Genomic DNA, 22,462 nt, shown 5'->3' on the forward strand with positions numbered 1-22,462 from the left:
AATTTGACCTGCTGCAACTTGCAATGATGTCCACAACCAAAGAGCAAGTTATTAGTCCCCTCTGTAACATCTCAAAGGAATGATACCCGGAATTATGTTTCAGCACACACTTTCCAAACAGTGGAGCTGGAGAAAAGAAGTAAAGATCGAACAGTTTTAAAATATAGGTATATTATGTTTTGCGCAATACATATTTTATTTTAAAGCCAATTTTAAGATTGAGCACGTTTTGCTTTTACTTAAATAAAAGGTTTTTAAAAAGTTGAACTTTACTCATTTTGCGACATTTAAAGGCACGTTCTCAGTGTTAAGCCTCACCAAGCCCAACGCCGACGACCAGCCTCCCCGCCAGAAGGACTTCCTTGCTGGGAGCGCTGCTCAGCACGATCCCCCCGACGGTGAAGAAGAAGCTGGCCAGCAGGATGCACATCCTGCGCCCGAACAGCCCGTTGAGGAAGCCGCCCAGCAGGGCGGAGAGGGCGGCGGCGGCCACAGTACTTGAGATGAGCGCCTCCTGCCACAGGGCGCTCAGCTCCAGCTCCCGCTTCAGCAGCAGCATCGCCCCGGAGATCACACCGGTGTCGTAGCCGAACAGGAAGCCTCCTAGGGCGGAGAAGGCGGCCAGAATGTAGACGAAACCAGGCGTCCCATCCTGCTGGAACTGCTTGCGGGCGGCCCTCTCCAAGTCCCCGGTGTTTGTACTGTTGGCGGCGGTGGTGGAGGAAGAAGGCGCCGCCGATGGGCCACCAGTGGCGGTAGCGGAGGAAGAGGAGGCGGCGCCCTGGCTGCTGATGCTGCCGCTTGACGGAGCCTTGATGAGACTGCGCTCCCCACCGTCGTTCACCCGCTTCCAGCGCTCGCCCATCAGGTTGCTCATGCTCCGCAGGTTGTAATCATGGTCGCCGTGCTTTCGCGACATGTGGAAGCGCGACGCAGAACAGGGCTGCGGGAGTTGTGCTCGGCGCCTCCAAAGAACGACAGTGAGATAAAACAATAACAAAGAGAAAAGGAAAAAGAGGCTGGGGAGGGGGGCGGGGGGGGGGACTCGACGCGCTAAACTTGTTCTACGCCCCTCTTCACCCGCGTTTCGAAGTTAGTCGTCCAAAAACAAGAGGGTAGTTCATGAAAAACGACAACACCGTAATCCCTGATGCTGCGTAAACTTGTTGCCCAGCCGTGTGAGCGCATCTCGTCCGGGTGCTGCCGCTGATGGGAGAGGGGCTCGACTCGACTGGAGGCGAGTGGAGAGGAAAGGTGAGACGGGGAGGAGCAACAGGAGGAGTGTAGCTCGTCAATGGCAGCGTCGCCGTGACGCAAAGAAGAAAAAGAAAGAAGAAACGTTGTTTTGGCAACGTGACGCCGTGTCGAACGTGCTGTCGTCGTCCCACCACATAGTTAATGGTCCGCGCTAAAAATAAAAACGTCGAGCGTTTCGACTCGACTGCGATGAAATCAACATCTATGTAATAATAATTAATTCTTCATTTCAAATCTAAGGGATCCGTATCACAGTAAAATAGTGGGGGAGGAAACAAACAACGAGGTAAAAACAAAACAAAACGGACACATCCACAAAACAAAAACTAAAAAAAAAAAAAAAAAAAATCTAAAAAACAAACAAACAAAACATTCCACTATGTTCAATGCTTATACAGACATGTTCGGCGTCACATACATATATTTAAAAAAAAGGAGACAAAATTCCACCCTGGCGTGGACACCATTGGACACATGGAAAGGAGCAGATGTTACATTCCCCCATCTCACTCTAATGGTCTGGTGTGAGTACCAGTACACCAAGATCCTGATTAAAAAACAAACAGGGACCCCACTTTTAGATGGTTTTAAAAACAATTTCACATGGTTTACACGATCAAATTCTTTAGATGCATCAATGAAACTCATGAACATGGTTGAGTTTAGCCTATTATATTTATATAAAATCTCATTTAATGCAAAAAATACTTAAATCTGTGCCATGCTTTTGCTTAAAACCAAATTGGTTGCCAGTAGACATACCTCTCAATCCTATTCAGTAGAACCATCTCCCACACTTTAAACATAACACGTGCCAACGCTATTGGCCTATAGTTATTGAACTATTCACCTTCTCCACTTTATCTTTAATAATTGGTACCAACACAACAGAGAGCATAGAGTCAGGCAATGTTCCATGAACAAAAACAAACAAACAAACAAAACAAAAAAAACCATAAAGCCATCTGTGGGTACAGTTGCTTACTGGCAAGTTTGCTATGTTCAGCTGTAGGAGTTGTAGCTGTCAGGACCACACATTATCTTTTAGCTTCAAAATTGCTTCTTGGACCTCAGCAGAAGTGACTACACAGTCCTTATTGGACTCAACTTTATCAACTACAAACTGATTACTTTTTATAGAATTTAGCAGTTCATAATGTTTCCGCGACAGATGTAAAATTTCATCAGGACAGATGATGATGATAATAATGAATTACATAACTTATATAAACATAAGTTAAATTGGACACACTGATGTTAATGCCTTGACGAGGTCTCAACAAAACCGAAAAAGCTGTATCCTCGCTAAAATTGTTTCAAGAAAATAAATGAATTAATAAATAATTCCAAATTATTATTTCAAAACAAAACAACGAGAAATACAAACGCTAAAGATAAAGGCTGCCATCTGCAGAGCAAATTTCGGTATTGCAGGACCTTGAATCGGAGAAACCGATCACAATTTTCTTATCATCTTTAACTATTGTTTCTCAGTCAACCACAAGAATGTGTCAGGCAGGATATATAAGAGAACAGTGAAAGTCAGTCAACAACTGCACTTTCACAAACACCCAGAAACCATCGTAATGAAAAGTTTTTGTCTCCTAAATTGACACAGCTGATGGCATTGACATGAATTCACACCCACTGATTTTAGAAACATTTAAAAAAAAAAAAAAATTATCACAGCCAGGAAGAACTTCAGCTTGAATCTGTAAACCTGTGACTGAACTAATGAGGAAGCTCGTACTATTCACTGAGTCAATGCCAGTTTGAACTTATCTGAACTGAAAATAATAATAATAATTTTTATCTCACAAAAGACGACACCTCAGATAGAAAAGCTGAAGAAATGATTGTCACCAAACTTCAAGCTCCTCCTGGAAAAAGATAAAAAAAAAATGTCTTCATGAGCTCTGGCTCAGTTCTCATCATGGGAATTCCCAATCTACCTTCTCCACCACTGATGTGCCTTCAAATAGGTTGGACCACAACACTTTGCTTCCACATTTGAGGCCTGAAGGGACAATGTGGTTGTCAATTTATCCATCTGTGTGCAAATGGGGGAACGATAAGTGGAAGTCTGTGTCACACAAGAGATTGTGAATGTGCACAGGCGGTTAATGGCTCGTGAGTGAGTCCATTAGTCGATGTAAAAGGTTTGATCTGTGGAAATTAGCTTCAGTGACTCATGGACCAATCCTTGTCAAGCCTTGTGGTTGAAATAAATAAATAAATAAATTAAAAAAACAGATGAGAGAAAATCTGGAGGACAGCTGGGAAATAATAAAATTGGCAAACACCTTCAAATTCAAAGCAAGACTATTATGCCAGCTAATCAAAAATACAAACCTTTGTTTTATTTTAAAAAATATAAAAAAGTTGACAGAAAATGTAGGTACTATTAAGGTAGTAAAGTGGCCATGAACAAACTATGTAAATCAGAGTGGTGTCCATAGAAATCAAATATAATCATAAAATTGGTTATGTACACTAAATGCGCAAAGCACAGGAATAGCAGACAGTGTGCTGCCTCATGATAGGCGTCAAACCCAAGGTCCTGTTTTCGCTCCCAATCACAAATTTATTTAAATCATACACATTTGCTGATTTTAGTGTGAATTCAATTCCATTAGAAAATTAAAAGACAGAGCTAATGCAACACGTTCATTTGGAAGTGATTTTATGATTGTCTGGTGATTTTTCAATAGGAATATGCAGATCACAAATGCACGTTTTGAGTGATCTCAGTCTTACAACTACCTTGTCATATTTCACATTTGTTCTGTTCCAGCTGCTCTCATCCAAATCCCAGGCTGTTCAACCAGGATCTGGCCAGCCCTTGTGTCTGCCCAAGAGGTGATCGCTGGTTGTTAATGATTACTCCTGCCATTCAGCTTAACCTCTCCCTTTACCTTGCAGTGCAATTAAAACCCACTCAACTGTGTTGTAGGTACGGTGCTTAATGATCTTGCAGAGGACTCTGGCTATGTGAAAACTGTTCGTGTTTGTTTGCGGGTAAAGAGCTATGCATCTGACGTCCATGGTACCAAGTGCCCAAAGTGGTAGGTGGGCAGAAAAGATGAAAAATACCACACACAAAATGTGTACAGAAAATGAGAGAGAGAGAGAGTAAACCAAGTGTGGCGAGGGGAACTGGCAGAAGTGGAGACAATTCTTACAGTGTGTGTGTAAGGGGAAATGGGGGAGGATTGCCGGACAACGCCACCTGGGGAGTTGCACCCCAGGAAATAAACTACAATGAAAATTCTTCGGGCTACACAGGTTTGTTACACTCTGGGATGTAAGAGGACAAGATGGACTTCCAAAAACAGTTTTAGTTGACAATTTTAAAATAGTTAACTCTTGTTTTGTAAACACAGAAAAACACTTTTAAAAGAAGACCAGGGTTTCGCTGCCTGAGTGTCAAGAAATTAAGTATACCAAAAAGACTGTTTAAACATAAGAAACTAAGGGGCCCACACACACCAGCGTCCTTCCAACTCCCGTCTCGGGGCACCGGTATTCAGCTGCACGGCTGCGGCCGAACCGAGCACCAGAGGAGGAGACGCTCAGACAAACTGCGGCTTTAACAGCCAAGCGGTGAACGCACACGATCACGCACACACAGCACCACCTCCCGATGAACGGGCACCCGCCAGGGTTCCTCCTCCAGCCGCGCTTATGGCCCAGCCCGCGTAGGATTGCTAGCCGAAAGGCTTAGCGCTGCAGAAGACAGAGTTCTCCACGTGGACACGCCCGGCGACAGAGTGCTGATTGCAGCCTGGCGTGTGTTTTTAAAACGACTAGTTTCACTCTGGCGCAGGTGTAATCAATGACGCTAAATTTCACTGCAGCGCAGGTGTGACTGATGACGCAAAGGTGGGGGCAAACCCACCTACACACACACAAGTAATTTTATAAAACAAAAGTGCCAAACTCAGTGACTATAATGTCATTGTTTGTAAAGTTCTTTATTCACAAAAACGGAGTCCTAAGATGTTTCCCAAAGTTTATTTTTAAAAATCATTTTTGGATCCTACTGGGGATCTCTGAGACTTGCGAAGGTGCAGAGAACCCACAAACTGTGTGAAATGTTGAGTGACTCAAAGAGTGACAGAATTCCCTCATGTGCAGTTGTTGAATTTGCTTAGAATTAATTTGTATTCATTTCTGTGACTTAACATGTGCCTTATTTGTTATCTGCAATTGTTAATAAAGATGTGTTTTTTTTCTTCCTAGAAAGACCTGTTGTGTTTTTTTTCATGTATTAGTCATAAATATGTGCCACATAGATTGTATCCAAATGCTATGTCACCAAATTGTCTCAACACAAGTCACGACACTACTACCAGCAAATCAACAATGGAACATCTACAAAATATTTTATCACGCTTTAGTGCAACAGAACCTGTGATATATTTCAACCCATTGCCATTAGAAATGATATAAAAAACTATACAAGTGTCAGATGTGATATCTACTATATGTACTGCCAAGTGCAAACAGGTGTATGAGTGTGTGAGTGAATCGGTGAATGAGAGACCATTAAAGCACTTTGGGGTACTGTGAAGTTGCTGAAAAGCGCTATATAAGCGCAGTTCATTTACCGTTTATCAACAGATTTAACTCTTGCCATGGCTGAAAACATAAATGAGTGATCTGTGTATTTTCAGTGAGATACTCACACACATGGGGAATTGTCCTGGAAGCCACAGTGGAACGATCACCGACTCCTTCTGGGGAGCGTCATTCTGCTCATTCTGCTAATCATGATATAATTACATTATAAATATGGAAAAACAATCGTCACTGCAGCCCCAAGCAAGACTTACTAACTAACTTAACTGACACACTCACTGTATGTATCTGTGTCAGCGCCTCTGTCGCCTATTAAATAAAAGTTGCTTCACAAAATACAAGTGACAAGGCTTTTTTGAGTGGAGGGTATACTTTAAGCGTTAGCTTTTAGCGCGACCAGTCGTGTTGTAGCATTCACACAGGCTGCGTGTAGCAGACAGCCGCTGTGTCACACAGCCAGTGTGGACGCTACGAGCCTGAGTGACACGGCGGCTGTCAGCAACACAAAATACAAATAGGTGTCCAGCCTCACTCACGGTTTCAGTCTACAAAATGATTTATTTCATACACGTGTGCAAACAAACCAGCTTGGGGTTGCTGTACCATCCCATTACAGGATGATATAATTGCATGTGATACCCATGTGTGTTTCATTTTAAGGAAAGTGATTTTCTGACTTTATTATTTCTAACCAAATAATATTCATGATTTCTTCAGGGGCAGACGGTGATGGAGACAAAGGGACTCAAAAAATTTAGACCTTTTTCTCAGTAAAGAAAAAAAAAAGCTGCAGATAACGGCGATCAAGGTATCAGTCAGTCACTGCATCCTGAATCAGTCACACTCAAAGTCGCACACCACCTCTGCATTGGGCTGGACTGTGGAATGGGCAATATTAATTTAATCTAATTAAATTCTGTTTTATTACTTTATGTCTATTTTAATGGTCTTTAATTGTTGCTGAATGGAAGTGTGGTTGTTGTTTTTATGAGCTAATGAATAGACAAGTGGCCTATAACATAAGACGTTTAAATGAAGTGAATAGGATATGTCCACAATGTCAAGAAAGGAAGCTGGATGTCTTTAAAATGATAACATTTGAATAAGTATTGAAAGTTTAGTTGATGTTATACTTGTATTGACATTTTGAGTAATTGATAAAACTTTTCCCAGGAACTTTTCCCAATGATGAGGTTGAGGGCCCATCATCTGCAATTCAGCATTCTGCAGGTAGTCAACACCAAAACAAGCGTATTCAGCTGTCATAATCCTGTTTGTAAATAATACACATAAACTGTGTACTTGTAATATAAGTCAAACTTTGGTCACTTGAATGTAATTCTCACAAAGGGATTTTTGATGTGTATGCACTTTGTACCTGTTTAAATAAAAAAAAAACAAAAAAAAAAACAAAAAAAACTAAACTCAGTTGTTTGTCTCCATCTCTATAAGTTAACAAAGATACATAGATACGTATGAAACACTTGTTTATCGTGCTGAAACTAATACTACTCGGTTACTAGTAGATACACCAGTATACTCTCCCAGAGCACAGATCAACCCACTCATTTTACTCAGTGAGATAAGATTACTAAATGCTGGATGCTACACCGTTTTGTGCATTATTTGGGCAAATAAAATAGTTCTATTATTCATACCTCAGCCTACCATTTATTGACCTAAGACATAGGGCATTTAAAAAAAAATGTTGTTCCGGTGTGCCACGCTTCCACAGTCTGTGCCCCTAGCTTGCCCCCCCCAAGAAAAAAATTCTAGAACCGCCCCTGATTGAATGAATGAACAAGATACAAACAAAACAAACATATGCCGCTGCCTTTTAAACATTATACCTATAGTCTAATGTTATTATGTGCCTTATGCTAATTGCTTAGCGGATACCTTTGAGTTTTAGCTAAGATGCATTGTAGGGCTAACAAAACTCGAGAGCAGCACTTTAAACCAGCCTAATGCGCTAAAAACATATAGGAAACAATTCCACACCAAATGTTCGAAACGTTATACCCATATTATGTTGTTTTGTGTCCCATGCTAATTGTTTCTGGGTCTACACAAAGTTTAAAAAAAGAAAAAAAAAGCCAATTTACTTGCTACTAATACAATTTAATTTAATTTATTAATTATTAAATTGATTTTTCTTTTGTTTTGTTTTTTTATGAATTTGGGGTTTATACATCATACAGTGAGCTCGCTATGTCACAGTGCAAACATTGCATAAGTCACAGGTTAAAGCAGACTTATCAAGTTTGATTTTATGGCCCACTCACACTTGTCCGAATAGACTAGTGTGTTTTCATATCTCGTTTTCGCAATTAAAGTACATTAAAGCAGTCGATCAATGTTCGTTTTAATGTGAGAGAAGAGGAACGCTGACGATTTTCTGCGACGAAACGCGTGATACAATTTTACGCCAGTAGATGTCGCGCTGGCCCACTCGATGTTGCCATGCTGCTGCGGCATGCAGCAAGCCCCAGTCGAATGCAGCAGAGTGTAGGGAACTCCCGTAGCTCCGCTCCGTATATTTCCTCTGACCCTCAACGACGGAGGACTCCTTCATATACGTGAGTGCTGCGTTGCTCCGCCTGGTCAATCCATTCCTCCTGCCTTTGCGTGTGAAGCCAGGCTGTCTCAACGGGTGCACTTCTTGCATCTGGGAAGGTCACCGCTACCTCTTGAGGAGGAGGCGGGCAGCGGCGGCACTCCGGGCAGATCATCACTCCATCGCCGGTGGATTGTCACTGCCGTTCAGCCGTCTTGGTGAGTCTTGTTGCCGATCTGAAATTTTAGGTGTGTCCCCAACACGTAAGGAAAAGTCCATTAAAACCTTTGTTCTGTTTTGTTGTGTACTGAGGGGAAGATCGAGTGTTTATTGTTTTTGTTTTTTTCTCTCTCTAGCGCTCTCTGAAGGAGACTGACTTGATTATTTCAGAGGGACTTTAATTTAGCAACGGACAGAGCCTAACAGTTGGCATGTGACTGCTAATGAAAAGTTTGGTCATCATACGACAGTTTTATCTCACATGCAGGCTTGGAGCAACTGCAGCAGCTGGAGACAAGTGTTACATAATGGCTCCAATCTCAGTGGGATGTCGAGGTCAATCACATCCATCCTGTGCTGAGGACACCACCGTTTCTTAAAGGAGCCCAATCAGTCTTTACAGTTCAGATATCCATCAACCCAAGACCAACTATTGTAAAAACCTTCCCTAAAAATACAGTACTGCTCTGTGAGGTTGTTTTTTTGTTTTTGTTTTTTAAACCAAGTATCATAATACTGAGCTTGGCTTCTTTACACTCCAACATTGTATTGGAATATTACCCTTGAGATGATTATGGTACCTTATCACGTTACTGGAGACATATTCAAACATGTCTTAAAATTCTCATTTGGTGGATTGATTTTATTTCCTTCCCCAACAAGGATCATATAGTGTATGCACTATATGCACCTCAGACCTGACCAGCTTACTGGGTATTTCACTCTGTTGTTGTTTTAAAAGGTTGAAGTGTTTCTTCCTTCCCTGATGACTCACAAAGCGGACATTTTCCTTCTTACTGATATCAGAAAAAACAAAAAAACTTCCTGATAGGAGCACTTTGAATCTAGATGAGATCAGCGGAGTCCAAAGTTTGTCAAGCCTTAGAGCTGTCTGATAGGGATCTGAACAGCAGCCGCAGCAGGCTAAGAGAGGAAAGCACCTTTTTCACTCGACAGCAACACCCCGGAACCACAGTTCAGATAAGAAATGTTTTTTTGTTTTTTAAAAGCAAACTTTATCTCATGTGACTTAAATAGATTTTTTCGCCCTCTGAGTGCAACATTATCTTGGCCACTGGTTTCACCGGTTTCCGGTTTGCACTTCAGTGGCACTGCACCAGCAAGCTGGATTTATTTTTGAAGGCAAGCCTGCGGTCTGCAGTCTTTCTATAGCCAGCGGTGCGGCAGGTCTCCTCCCATGGTCTGTAATCCAACCCGAAACCACAGCGCCACCACCCAGAGTCAGTTCTCAGAGTGAAAAATGACACAGCAGGCAGCTGGGTGCCCGGCAGGAAGAAAAGGACAAGAAAATGTCCATTTGCCAGGTTTCACAATCTGGGTTGAGAGGTAACAAAGCAAAAATAAATAAATAAAATAGTTGTATTATATCCTGAACAAAGGTCACTTATCAAACTCTTTACAAAGCCTCCAGTGCACGTCATCCAACTAGTTTGACATTCGACAAACACATACAAACACAAAAGGCCTATCTATAACCAGATAAGTGGGAGCAAATAATTGTTTGGAAAGATGAAAATGAATCACAGACTTTAAAAGTAATTTGGAGGCAAAAGCATTGAAAGACCTGCTGTTTGCATTGCCATTTATTTTATTCATTTTTATAAAGCTGCTTTTGAGGGGATTTGGACAGTTGGACAACTGTGATTTGATGGAGTGCATAGTTGAGTGATAGTAACCTGGAATTCCAGGCCAGGGTTTTTCACGATCCTGATTTATCACTACCAATATCAAGTATCTGTCTGGCAAGGAACCGGCAGCGTGCTTGGCAAAAGGTGATTGGAGGAAATGCCTGTAGCAATCGAGGGGACCAATCAGATTTGGTAACGCGACAAGAGCCCCCCCGTCACCCACCCCTGCCTAGCCGATAAGCAGCCAAACTCTAGCTAACAGCTAAAAATGAAAAACGCTTCATATCGGATGTTGGCAAGGTGGATGAGACAGAGCTGTCCATTTTTTCCATATGCCTGCAGCGTTGTCGACCGTGTTTGGTTTTCAGTTCTTGTTTCATCGGGGCAGTTCATACAGTCGGTTGTGTCAGGTTCATTGTGTGAGTCTGAGTATACATCAGTGTTACCTTTTACTGTCCTCAGCTCAGAATAGCGGTTTTGAGTGTTGCTATTAGTGTGACTCATTTTAATGTTCAGAGGAAGAAAAAAAGAGGTGATGCATCATGTCTAAATCTTTATATATTTACTGAATACATCACAAGGGCTTTCTAAAAGGTTGCGTTGGTATTTTTGTACCTTTAAAATGGTGGAAATGTTGTTGAAGTTTGAAATTTGGATTCGTCTGACATCAAGTTTAATTGTGATAATAATAGTGACTTAAAGGTCCTAAAGATCCCAAAGATGAGTTTCGTTAAAGGTGCGCTTAGACATGCAGCTGTGGAAATCAGCCCTCTGTGATGTCACACAGGGTGCAGATACCTCTCCCATAACAGTGACAACGCACACCGAAGCAGTTTTTTAAAATTATATCCTGTTTTGTTTTTTCGTCGCTGTTTGAGCAAAGCGGAAGAGCCAATGAACGACCAGTGTTTTTTGCGGGAGAAGGCTACAAACAAGGGGTGGGGCAAGGCTTTCAGGTCAAACTTCCGGACAAATCTTGCCCGAACCCATCGCGGCTTGTGGATCTCAGCACCCGGCTCTCCGGAGACATAGCTGCTGATAGCGATGACCATCTCACCGTGCTCAAGGCGGCAAGAAGGCATGTGGGTCAAAACACAATACGCACTGTTCCTTCAGGCCCGCTTGCTGATAAACATGTGCCTGGTTCCAGATGCTGTTTTTTTCCCCTTTTTATTTTTTTGCTAGTGGTTTGCTAGCTATTTTTGTCTAAAGGGCGCAAGGGAACTGCAGCAGAAGCGGTGCTGCTGTGTTTGCAGATATGTTGCTGCTCTTATTATTATCTTCTGGATGCTAAGCTTCCTGTCGGGATTGCTGGGTGTGTGGGCGGAATGCCGCAAATGGGAAACATTTGTGAGGATGGATGACGGCAAAGGAGAGGGAGACACAACCGGTGTTTCCCTGCGGCCGCGTGGGAGGAGGAGGAGGAGGAGGAGGAGGAGGAGGAGGAGGAGGAAGAATAGGAGGAGGGGGTGGGGGGGAGAAGGAGGAGGAGGAAGAGGAAGAGAGACTCTCCTATCCTCACTGCAGTGCTGCTTGCTGGCAACGTGAGGCAAGCCCACCATTACTGCGTAATTACAACCTTGCATCACAACCACAATAACAATCCATTTTCCCTTTCCTCTTCAGCTAAATCTGCGAAAGTCTTGTCGATATTCAAATTATTTATATTTATTTTTTCTTTTCAATTTTAAGATTTGACACATCCAAAAGTCCAAAAAGTCTGCTGAAGGCTTTGTAGTTCGAGAATTTGAAAAAATTTTGCAGCTTTGCAGGATATCTTATCAGTGTAATTTCTTTAAATTACATTCCAATCCCAATTTAGTAGCTTTTCTCTCCGCTTTTGAAATCTTAGTCATACGTGATATTTCACTTATTTGACTTCAGGGAAACACCTTCTGCTCCAAACAGAACTAGTGGTGATGTGACATTCACAGCAGAAAAGTGACGTCATACTGACTTGGCTTTAGATATATATATATATATATATTTTTAATTATTATTATTATTATTATTATTATTATTATTATTATTATTACATGTTATTGTCACGTTGTTGTGATGTGTGTCCGTAAGGGACAGAACCCTCTTCTGTGCATGGGCTCTGCATGGAAAGCCCTGTGCAGAAAAATTGTTTTTGCAAATAAAAATTTGATGCCTCCATGATTGCAGTTTCCCGTTTGCCAAAGGTGACACAAAAGTGGGGATTTCATTTGTAACAGAAAGCAGAAAGAGTGCATTAAAGGACTACACAACAACAACAACACTGTTGAGCTGGTGGGAAAAAAGAAGAAAAAGAAAACATCCACACTAATAATGACAGAGAGGAAAACACGAGAAGGCAACAGCGGGCGTCATGATGAGCCTTGCTGTGAGACACAAGGAGATGGATGACACACCAAGCGGCACCAGCCAACCCCATATATGGCCATGTGTGTGTTTTTACAATAAGGAAAAAGTGTGTGTGTGTGTGTGTGTGTGTGTGTGTGTGTGTGTGTGTGTGTGTGCTTGTCTGTGTGTGTGTGTGTGTGGACGGGGAGGCAGAGGGCTGGAAGCTGGCCACCTCATAACTTCAACCACAGCGTGAACCTGGCTAACATGTCTCTGGCACCAACGCGCACATTTTTCGACTCTTTATTTATCCATACGAGGCCGACTGGCGGTCTGTTTTTAGTTTTGCCCTTTTTTTCCCCCCCCTCGCTGCAGTTGTTAACAGGCGGGCACGAGAGAAGACGTGTTCCCATGCGCTTTTAATGACAGATCCCACACACGGCTCCATAGCCTCACCCCCTGGTTCTCACATGAAACGAGTCGTTTCAATGGCTTAAGTGCTTCTGCAATCGCGTTTGCGTGGAACTGCTGCAAATGCTTTCACGAGAACAGTTCTCAGATTGGTACTTTCTTTTTTGTGGACCCCAGGAAGATTAGCTCATACTGCTTTTGTGATCCCTTTAACAATAAACAAAAAAACTGCAATTTATCATGCTCACACATTTAGTTGCTGAATCACTTGAGAAGACAAGGAGTCTAACTGCAACATTTTGTCTTACCATTGGTATTATTAAATCGTACACACCAGGCCTTTAAGTTTGTCTTTTTCATTTCTATTGTCATCTTGTGCATTGTTGTCTTTTTGTTTTTTAAATTTCGTCCACGTGGCTCAGACACAAGGACGAAGTCAGTCCCTGCCAGCAGTTGGCTCACATTGCAGCTTATTGCACAAGACTTTCTACTTTGAAACTACTGATTTGTCCTTTTTTGAAAACTGTGTTTGTAATCTGTTTTAGAGGGACATTGGACTGTTTAGAGCCGATAAAATCTCTGAGACTGTGTGACTGCAATACTACATTGGAAGGATGTGAACAATGACCCACTCAAACAACTTTCACAGCACTTTTTCATTCAATTTCCGAGCATTAAGCTTCTGTTTTCAAAGAGAGGCCACTCTCTTTGTTGAAAAGGCCTTCAAAGTTGTATCACATGAATCTTTGACTGTGACCTTGACTTTCGAAATGCAGAAAGACTGAAAGGACGGAGCCGCCGAAAAAACAATAGAGACGAGTGCTTCCTGAAAATCTGTTGGGAAAAAAACTAAATGAAAGAATGTCAAGGCAATTTCTCAAAAGGCAAAAAAGAAGTGTTGAAAGCCCCTCTGGCCAAAGTAAATAGCAAAAGTACTGAGGCCAACTGGAAAACACGCGCATGACTCACATATTGTTTGATGAATCATGCACGAGAGAGGGCAATAATAATAATAAAAAGCAGTGGGATATTTCAGGTGTTGAAATGTACCTCTGCATCAAAGCAAAGATAACACCCACTGTTTCCCACCAGAAGCTGTTTTCCGAGGACAGATGGCCGACCTCGCGGCTCGCTGAGCGCTTTGCTGATCTTCGCTGGCTGCAGAGCTGCTGTCATGGCTAAAAGCCCGGAGGTGAAGCTGGCTGTTTTCGGCAGAGCCGGAGTGGGCAAGTCAGGTAAGAAGAAAGAAGAAGAAGAAAAACCCTCTCTGTGTGCGAGCGAGTGTGAGAGTGTGTTTTTGGCAAGCGCCTGCAAAAGGCCTGGATGACACGATGGTGGAATGTTTCACATAAATATTCACGTGGTCAGTCTGTGGTGGCGTGGTGGTTGGGGGCTGGGCAGCCACAGCCACTCATTTGTGGCTATTTTTGGCCCTAAATGGACCCCGCCCATGGCAATTGGTCTGGTCATACTTAAATGGGTTGAAAACAAAGGATTGGAACAGGCATCCTGCTGCCTAATAGCTCATACAAAGGTGTCGAAATAAACTCAAAGGACCTTTTCAGATCGTTATTTTTCAGTCCCTACTCTAGAGGAGCAGCATCGCTTCACATCGCTTGACAGTTTATTGAATAAATCAATAAACTGGTCAAGAGAGCTTCACATCGTATGGCACCTTTCACCCCCCCACCAAACAAAGTGCTTTTAAGCACTTTTTCATTGGACTGCCCACCATAAAAATGAGTAAACAAATATATAGAAATCTATAAAAACATTTGTTCAGAATTAAATATGTTAACGGAGTGAAACAACTAATTAGAACTTTGAATGCTCCTTATTTATACAGAAATTGAGCTGGATCACTGGGCTTCTCTGAGAAGACATAAATTAATCAGGCAAAATTGGACCACCAAAAGTAATTTCTCTGTTATTGCGAGTAAATGACTACAATTTTGCGGCTCTCAAGATATAATATTATGCGTTTTACTGATTTGCAATTGATGGTGAAACATTAACATTGAAATGCACAGATCTAATAAATTTGTTAAGCCCTGCATGTTTTCCACAACCTCAGTCCAATCGAACCAAATCAAATCAAACGTTATTGTGTATCTTGGGGTTCGAGGGCTCGTACTCGTACTGCTTTGTACTCTGAGGTACAAAGGGCTTTACACTCTCTGTTCAATTACGATACCCTCCATCGCTTAGACCCATTAAAAATGTGATTTGCACTTGTTTAATTATCCAATTCACTAAGGCCGTGTGACTCAACTAGTGTGTTGTGCGCCTCGCTGCGGCTCCCTCCGTCACATCAATGTCTATTTTTACAGTAGTTTTACAGCTGCAGTAATTTCCCCCTCTTGCTCGCTTCTGATTGCGCCGTCGACATTGCAGCAGGAGGCTGCTTTCTCTCTGGTGAGGACACCTCCCCTCCCACCGATGGCTGCATCAAGCCTGAAAGTATGGGTTTCCCCTCCCCCCTCCTCTCCAATCCTCCTCCATATGTTTTCTCTCAGGTAGCGAACGCAGTAATGCGCGCCATATGTTTCCTGTCAGCTGAGAATAAAGACAGATCACCTCTGCTCCAACGATCAGCTGTTTAAAAACACGCTTCCATGTCGGAGGAGGTCAGTGTGAGTGCCGGATTGTGAAGTTATGTTGACTTAGCGACTGGCGACCTTTGGGTTGAATGTGAGCGCAGCCAGGCGTCTTGTTGGCGCAAAACACTGCGATTTTGTTTCTTGTTGGAAACAGTTTGATGATCTTGAGTCAACCACTGCTGCCAGTTGGGACCAACAACAACAAAATGCCCCATCTGTGACCCTGGCACCACTCTATGTGGATGACTTTGGAATCATGACCTTGTCAAGTGGCAACTCAGAAATTTCAGAATTGTGAGAATTTTGATGTTTCTTTGCCCAAAACTTCCCAAAACATGTGAAGTCTTCTCACTTCTCTCACTGGTGGATAACATTTTTTTTCCCCATAGTCCTATTTTTAGATCTAAAAATGGCTATAAAAGGCAGGCAGAGAGTTAATCATCAGACTTCTGTGTAGAAAGTTCAGAATGGAAGATGCCACCCGTGGATGTATACGATTCGCACTTGGGCGCTTGACTCACTCAGCCATTGCAGAAGCTCCATCCAGTTCTGGCCCCAATTTCAAAACAAAACAAAACAAAACAAAAAAATAGTAAAAACAAAAAAACAAAAAACAAAAATGCACATTCTCCATCATTTAAACAAAGGCCTACAATGGAAGCCCACACATAAATGACTCAGACCTTTCCTCAATGGGCGCTCGAGTGCTTTGTGCACAGTAGGGAGTGGAGGAAATTAATAATCAGACAGCGTTTGGCAGCTCCTGTGTGTTGTATGAAGACGCGCTGTATTCATTTGCACTACTACAACGGGGGCCTGTGCCAGTGACCAAAACACGTGCCGGGACTGTGACTTTCTTCACCAATATATTATTTTGCGAGAGAAAGAATAAAAGCACGAGTCAACCAAACAAGAACAAACCCAAGTTGCAAGACAAATGTTAGCTTGTCGCTAATAGCTAACATTAGCTAACAAAGGGGTCAGCAACGCGATGCCCGCGGGCAACAGGTAGCCCCCAAGGACTCCATGAGTCGTCCACAGGCCTGTTCCAAAATTAGCACAACTTGCCCCGTTTAGACAAAGACGGATTTCTCTAAACTTGCAGAAATATTTAGTTGGTTCAGCCTCGCGTTTTCACTGAAACCACACAGACCAAAACTGCACATCTCCGAAAACGCCCCTCAAGTTTGAAAACGTTGCCTTGTCAGGCATTGTGTAAATGCCAAAACCGATCTTTTTTGGAAATGCTGATGTCACAGCTCTAAAACCTACCCCCACCCTCCAGCCTGCAGTCTTTCCACTAACCTCCACTATAACAAACCGCAAACAATAATAAACACACGGTGCTCGTGGTTTGATCGTGGATTGTGTGCCAAGTGAAAAATTAAACAACGAAATTTGCAAGAAAATTTGCAAACCTCCTGTTTTACTATTTATTGATTTTCTTTTGGGTCGGCAGACTGGGATATTGAGGCAGGAAATCTAAATGACAAGAAAGTTAGCAAACTTTTACTGGCACCCAGTCAACCTTAACATGGACCTTTTAAGGCTTCGTGTTCTAAAATAACTTGAAGCAGAAGTTCAACTCTGTCATTTATCCACACTGTCTTTTCACAAGCGATCTGTCTTTCTGTTCTCTGTGGTACTAATGTTAGCAAGCCCCTGCTTCTTTAAACACTGCATGTTTCACTTCAGGGAGTAAACTTGGTTGTCGCCGCCCGTCCTTCTGGATGTGGGCTGCCCTCTGGTGGCACTGTGCATATGTCTTGGTCCTTCTCTGCTGGCTGTTTTGGTGAATTTGTGTGGACGCTCTGGCACAAGTGACCTGCCATGCTGAGCGGTCAAGTGCCAGGGTTTCCATCTTCGTGGGGTTTGATGGTGTTGCGCTTCAGCAGGTATTTGGCAAAGTCGTTGTCGTGTTTCCTTTGTCCTTTTGTAAGTTGGCCATAGAGGACTTAGTGGGGCAGGCGGTAGTCAGGCATCCAAATGTTATGTCTTAACCACCACAAGTGGCTCTTGGCCACAGCTGCCTCCATGCAGAGTTGGTGCTCACCAGGATTTCAGCAAAAGGAATATGGTCCTCCCAGGAGAGACCAAGGATCTTCTGTAGGCAGCGGATATGAAAGTCTTCAAGCTTGTTTAGATGTCATCTGTACGGCATCCACGTTTCTGCCCCATAGAGGAGTGTGGACATGCATACTGCATTGTAGACGGCAACCTTGGTGATGATCTTCAAGTTATGGTTTCCAAAGACCCTACTGCGCAGGCGACCAAGGGCTGAAGAAGCTTTGCTGATCCGGGTGTGGAGTGGATTTCGGGGTAGAGAGCGCAGCGTGAGGATAGTGTAGACCCGAGGTAAGTGAGGTGGTCAACTGTTTTGAGCAGCACACCATTGATGTGAAAATGGGGGGGTGAAGAGGTTTGTGAGATGAGTTGGGACATGACCTGTATTTTGTCAGTGTTGACCTGAGGGCCAAAGGACCTGTAGAGCGGGGAGTTGGTATCTCGGGCCTGTTGCAGAGACTCAGGGGTCATCTGGGTACTGTAGCTCGTAGACCCTACGGTCTTCATTAGTCTTCATTTTTGTGTGAGCCTGGAGTCACCGTATGCAAAAAAGGCTTCCATCAAGACGATATTCTATCTGAACACCATCTCTGTCCCCCAGGTCATGGTGGAAGGGATGGGTGATGGCAGAGAGGAGAAGATTGAAGAGTACAAGAGCCAAGACACAACCCTGCTTCACATTTACTTTAAAAGACTGTGATTTGAGTTCTTCTGCAAGGACTCTGGCTTGCATCCCATCGTGCAGTTGCTGCAGGATGGAGATGAACTTGGGTGGTACCCGAGTTTGGAGATCTGTCTCCAGAGCATCTGACGGTTGATGGTATCAAAGGCCTTGCTAAGGTCAATAAAGGCAATGTGTAGGTCTTTCTGCCGTTTAAGATCCGGTCTTACGGAAACCACATTGGGTCTCTGGGAGAGCTGTTAAGAGATGTACTCGACTAACCTCCTCAGCGTAATTTTTGCGAGCACTTTGCCAGCAATGGAAAGGAGAGATATTCCACGCCTGTTCCCACAGACTGCCCTGTCATCCTTGTGTTTGTAGATAACTACAATGTTGGCATCCTTACAGTCCTGTGGTAGAGACTCCTGTTCCAAAACGTGTAGGATGAGGAGGTGTAGGTGGCAACTGAGCAGGTACCATGCTTGAACACGGCTTTTGTTATTTTTCAGGCTCTTGATAGCTTGATGGGTTTCACTGAACTGCGGTGGGTGGTCCAGGTGTGCAATTGGGGCCAGATCAGGGAGATTGTCCAGGATATTATGGTCTACAGGTTTGGTGTGGTTTAAGAGAGAGTTGAAGTGATTATCCCAGCGTCCAAGGATCTCATGACAGTCCTTAAAAAGAGTAGATCCCCGCACCCCCCCACGCGCACACACACACACACACACACACACACACCCATTCACGCACATCTGTACACTCATGTGCAGTCGCATAGTTTATTGCCTTACTTATTTATGGGTATCATACTATCATTATTGCTTATTTATTTTTTCTTTCTTGATGAATTACTTATTTTATTATTTGAAATAGTTCCTTATTGGATAATTAAGATGTATTCTTGTAAACACATTTTTTTTTATTTTACTGTTGCTATTCTTTTGAAATCACGCTTGCATTTATACAGATTAGAAAATGACAATATCTTGAAAATTTGATTAAAACTATTTTACTATACATGAAGTCTTTGCGGATAATTATTGTGAGAAATTAACATGATTAGTGTCTTCATATAGATGAGTATCATTAATAAATATATATAACTACAGGCTCAGAAATTTTTTTTATTTCAGGAGAGTGTAGCAAACTGGTAGCCCTTCGTATGTCCCAGTACCCATGAGGTAGCTCTTACGTTCAAAAAGGTTCATGACCCAGTTGGTGACAAGTTAAAAGCAGCCGGGCTCCTCAAGAAACCTCTGCAACAAGGACAAATCTTCTAGTCCAAGTCCAGGGTTTTTGTCTCCCTGGTGCGAGCTGTACTTCGAGGGGAAGACGCAGCACTGATGAAGAACAGACTCTACTAATAATAATAATAACTTCAGTGCGGCCCCTCTGGAGCTGTCCTTTATCGACTCAGCGGAAGGCGCATTTGTCCAATTACGCCACATGGAGTCCTGCTTTATAGAGATTTGATTAGGTGACGATGCTAAAGTGAGGACACTCAGCTTCACCTTCCTCTACCATCTAAACCTGACAATGGCAACGTGCAGCACTGTGCCAGACAAGTCGGACGTGAGCTTTCTAACCCAAAATAACAACTTGTTTTCACAATAAAAATAACCCCTGTATATCTATAGGCGTCGCTCTTGCCCTCTTGTGCGGAAATGTTTAGGTTTCTGTTTGAACTATGACGAGCTATCCGTCAAAGTGACTATGATAAAGAGTCCAAATCAATAAACAAAGGAACAGCTTGCTAAACATTAGGATTCCTGTCTCACACGCAGTTTCTGTTGTTTGCACGGTTTGGACTGGCCCTGTTGGATTGAGTTGACAGATGCACTTTTTTTGTTTGTCTTTGGGACGGCTACCCTCTGAGAAGTACACTATTGACCCATGCAATCGCTTCATTACAGTAAGCCCGCAAGTCTAAACTGCACGTTGTATCGTTGCACTGGAAAAATAAAATAAAAGCGTGATTCATCACCTCCTAAATGAAATAAGATGAAATAAAATAAAAAAAAAATCTGCCCACTGTTGCTGCTAAACACTAGCACTCATCTAAATCCACACTCGGCGAACGTGAAGGATTCCTCAAGGCTCTTCGGGGAAATTAACTTTTATAGGGTGCAAGGCAGCAGCTCATAAAACATCTCATCCCGTCTGGCATTCCACCTCCTCTCCTCTCCTTGGCTTGTCTGACCGCCAGTGAGCAGAACAAAAAACAAAAGGGGAAGCGCCAGACGAGTCAGCCTCGCAAAATCCTGCCCAGGAACATCTCTCACCAGGGAGCCGCGGACCGGCGCTGATGTATGTTGTTTGTGTGCGTCATCTCAGGGACAAAGCCACAAAAGAACACTTTCGAGCAACAACGGGCAGACTGCTTTGTTGACCCCCAACATACATGAAGGTTTTTTACAACACAAGCCAGTTGCATAAAGATCTCCAAAGTGCTTTACACTAATTCCCGGTTCACACCGGATGTGGATGTGCTGGATGTGTGCATGCGACGCGCCTGTGAAAATCGCGCATGAGCCACAGCCCTGCGGTTCACACCAGACGCGACAGTCGACAAGCGCTTCTGCTCAGCTGCTGTTTACTCCCATTCGACAACTCCCTTTACTTCTCCGCTTCCAAAATAAAGTTCACATTGTCCATCTTGACTTCACAACAGATCCTCTCTGCCTCTTCTCTCCCACTCTTTCCCTTTTTTTTTAACACCCAAAACCCCACCTCCCGCCCTGTAGTCAGCCCCTCCGTTGCTCACTTTCGTGTGTGTGCGTGTGTTTCATCCCTCCCGCACTCTGATACAAAATATTGACAGATATAACGTACACAAATATGATCTAATTTTTCATTTGCAGTATTTTATTTTGAAAATTGCTTTTATTTTTGGAAATTAACCAAATTGTGTCATTTTTCTTTGTGCGACTTCCTGTCCAATTGATGCGGATTGCTCGCGGCTCGCGCACAAAATAGAGCAGATGCCAAAACAATTGCATGGCTTGAGCGACGGTCCATATATGTGTGTGTGTGTGTGTGTGTGTGTGTGTGTGTGTGTGTGTGCTGGATTTATTTCACATATCCATTTGATAACGAGCCCATGCAAAGGAAAAGGAGAGAAGCCTTTCAGAACACGTGAGATGGATGTTTTTCTGCGATCATCGATTGAAGGCATTTTCACAGCAAATCCTTCAGTGCTGCTCCCCCTCCATCTTTTCACCTGCAAAAATGCCACAGAAGTCACACAGACAAATACCCACGTTAATCTCTTTTGTGGCTGCTAGTTCAGGGTCACTTCCATGATTTCTTTTTCGCGTTCCTCTGTGACTTTGAAAGGTTGCAGCTCGCCACAGTGACAGTCGGCTTTTGTCGCAACTCAAAGGGGCTCTGATGGAACGTTAGCGACACAGCTGCCGGGCAAAGGCTACTTCAATTCAGCCTTGCGTCTTTCTTTCAGCGCCGGCAGGAAATGTTCAGCTAATATTCACACTCAAATCCCTATGGGAGCTGATGACATGCACAGCCTCCACCATCCACTCCCACTGATGGCTGCGGGAGGAAATGACAAGAAAGCAAGTCTAAATTAGCTAACGTCCATCCGGCTTCGTCCCGCATAGCTCCTTGATCTGCACTGAACAAATCGACGGAGAAAATGATTGAGACAAAGACTGTTGGAGTGGAGGAGATATCAACAGAGTCTCCCCTCAATCATCATGGGAAACATTGAAACTTTTTTTTTTTGTTTGTTTTTTGTTTTTTGTCTAAGCTCTATTTAAAGATAGTCAGAGAAACTGAAATTACTAACCTTTGGCTTTTCAGGCAACATAATTTAGCAATTTTTCTATCCAAAACATCATGCAAATATTCCTCAGCAAGCTTTTGCTTGCTGAGTCCCAGTAGGAATCTGTAGAGAAAAAGGGTTGATTCCGTGGAGAACAATCCTGATCCTGCAGAGAGCAATTCTTGATTCTGCGTCTCGAAAGTTGATTTTCCGCGGGCATTAAAAAACAACCTAAAATGACTAGTTATAAAGCAAATTTATGTAATAATGAAATCAAAATTCTCTTATGAAATTAACTGCAATACCAAAACACTGTGAAACATTGTGGTTATAAAATAATCAACATCAATATTC

General features: G+C 43.0%; 2 protein-coding genes across 3 annotated transcripts in view; one reads left to right on the top strand and one right to left on the bottom strand.

Annotated features, from left to right (window-relative positions):
* Nucleotides 1-1,441, bottom strand: part of slc2a13a (solute carrier family 2 member 13a) — an 84,835-nt gene extending 83,394 nt beyond the window's left edge. Inside the window, exon 1 of the mRNA XM_076012095.1 lies at nt 319-1,441. Within this exon, the coding sequence (XP_075868210.1) occupies nt 319-919 (601 nt within the window). The 5' untranslated portion in view covers nt 920-1,441. The remainder of the gene's footprint in view (nt 1-318) is intronic.
* A 6,911-nt stretch (nt 1,442-8,352) lies between these two features.
* The window catches only part of rerg (RAS-like, estrogen-regulated, growth inhibitor), a 54,471-nt gene continuing 40,361 nt past the window's right edge, over nt 8,353-22,462 (top strand). Inside the window, exons 1-2 of one of the 2 annotated variants that reach the window (XM_076011556.1) lie at nt 8,353-8,613; nt 14,095-14,237. In XM_076011556.1, coding sequence (XP_075867671.1) covers nt 14,177-14,237 — 61 coding nt within the window. In that variant the 5' untranslated portion in view covers nt 8,353-8,613; nt 14,095-14,176. The remainder of the gene's footprint in view (nt 8,614-14,094; nt 14,238-22,462) is intronic. The other variant, XM_076011557.1, reaches the window with a different exon arrangement.

The sequence above is a fragment of the Nelusetta ayraudi genome, unplaced genomic scaffold (assembly GCF_046127955.1).
Source record: "Nelusetta ayraudi isolate G7.1 ecotype Tasmania unplaced genomic scaffold, CSIRO-AGI_Nayr_v1 ptg000135l, whole genome shotgun sequence".
NCBI lineage: Eukaryota > Metazoa > Chordata > Actinopteri > Tetraodontiformes > Monacanthidae > Nelusetta > Nelusetta ayraudi.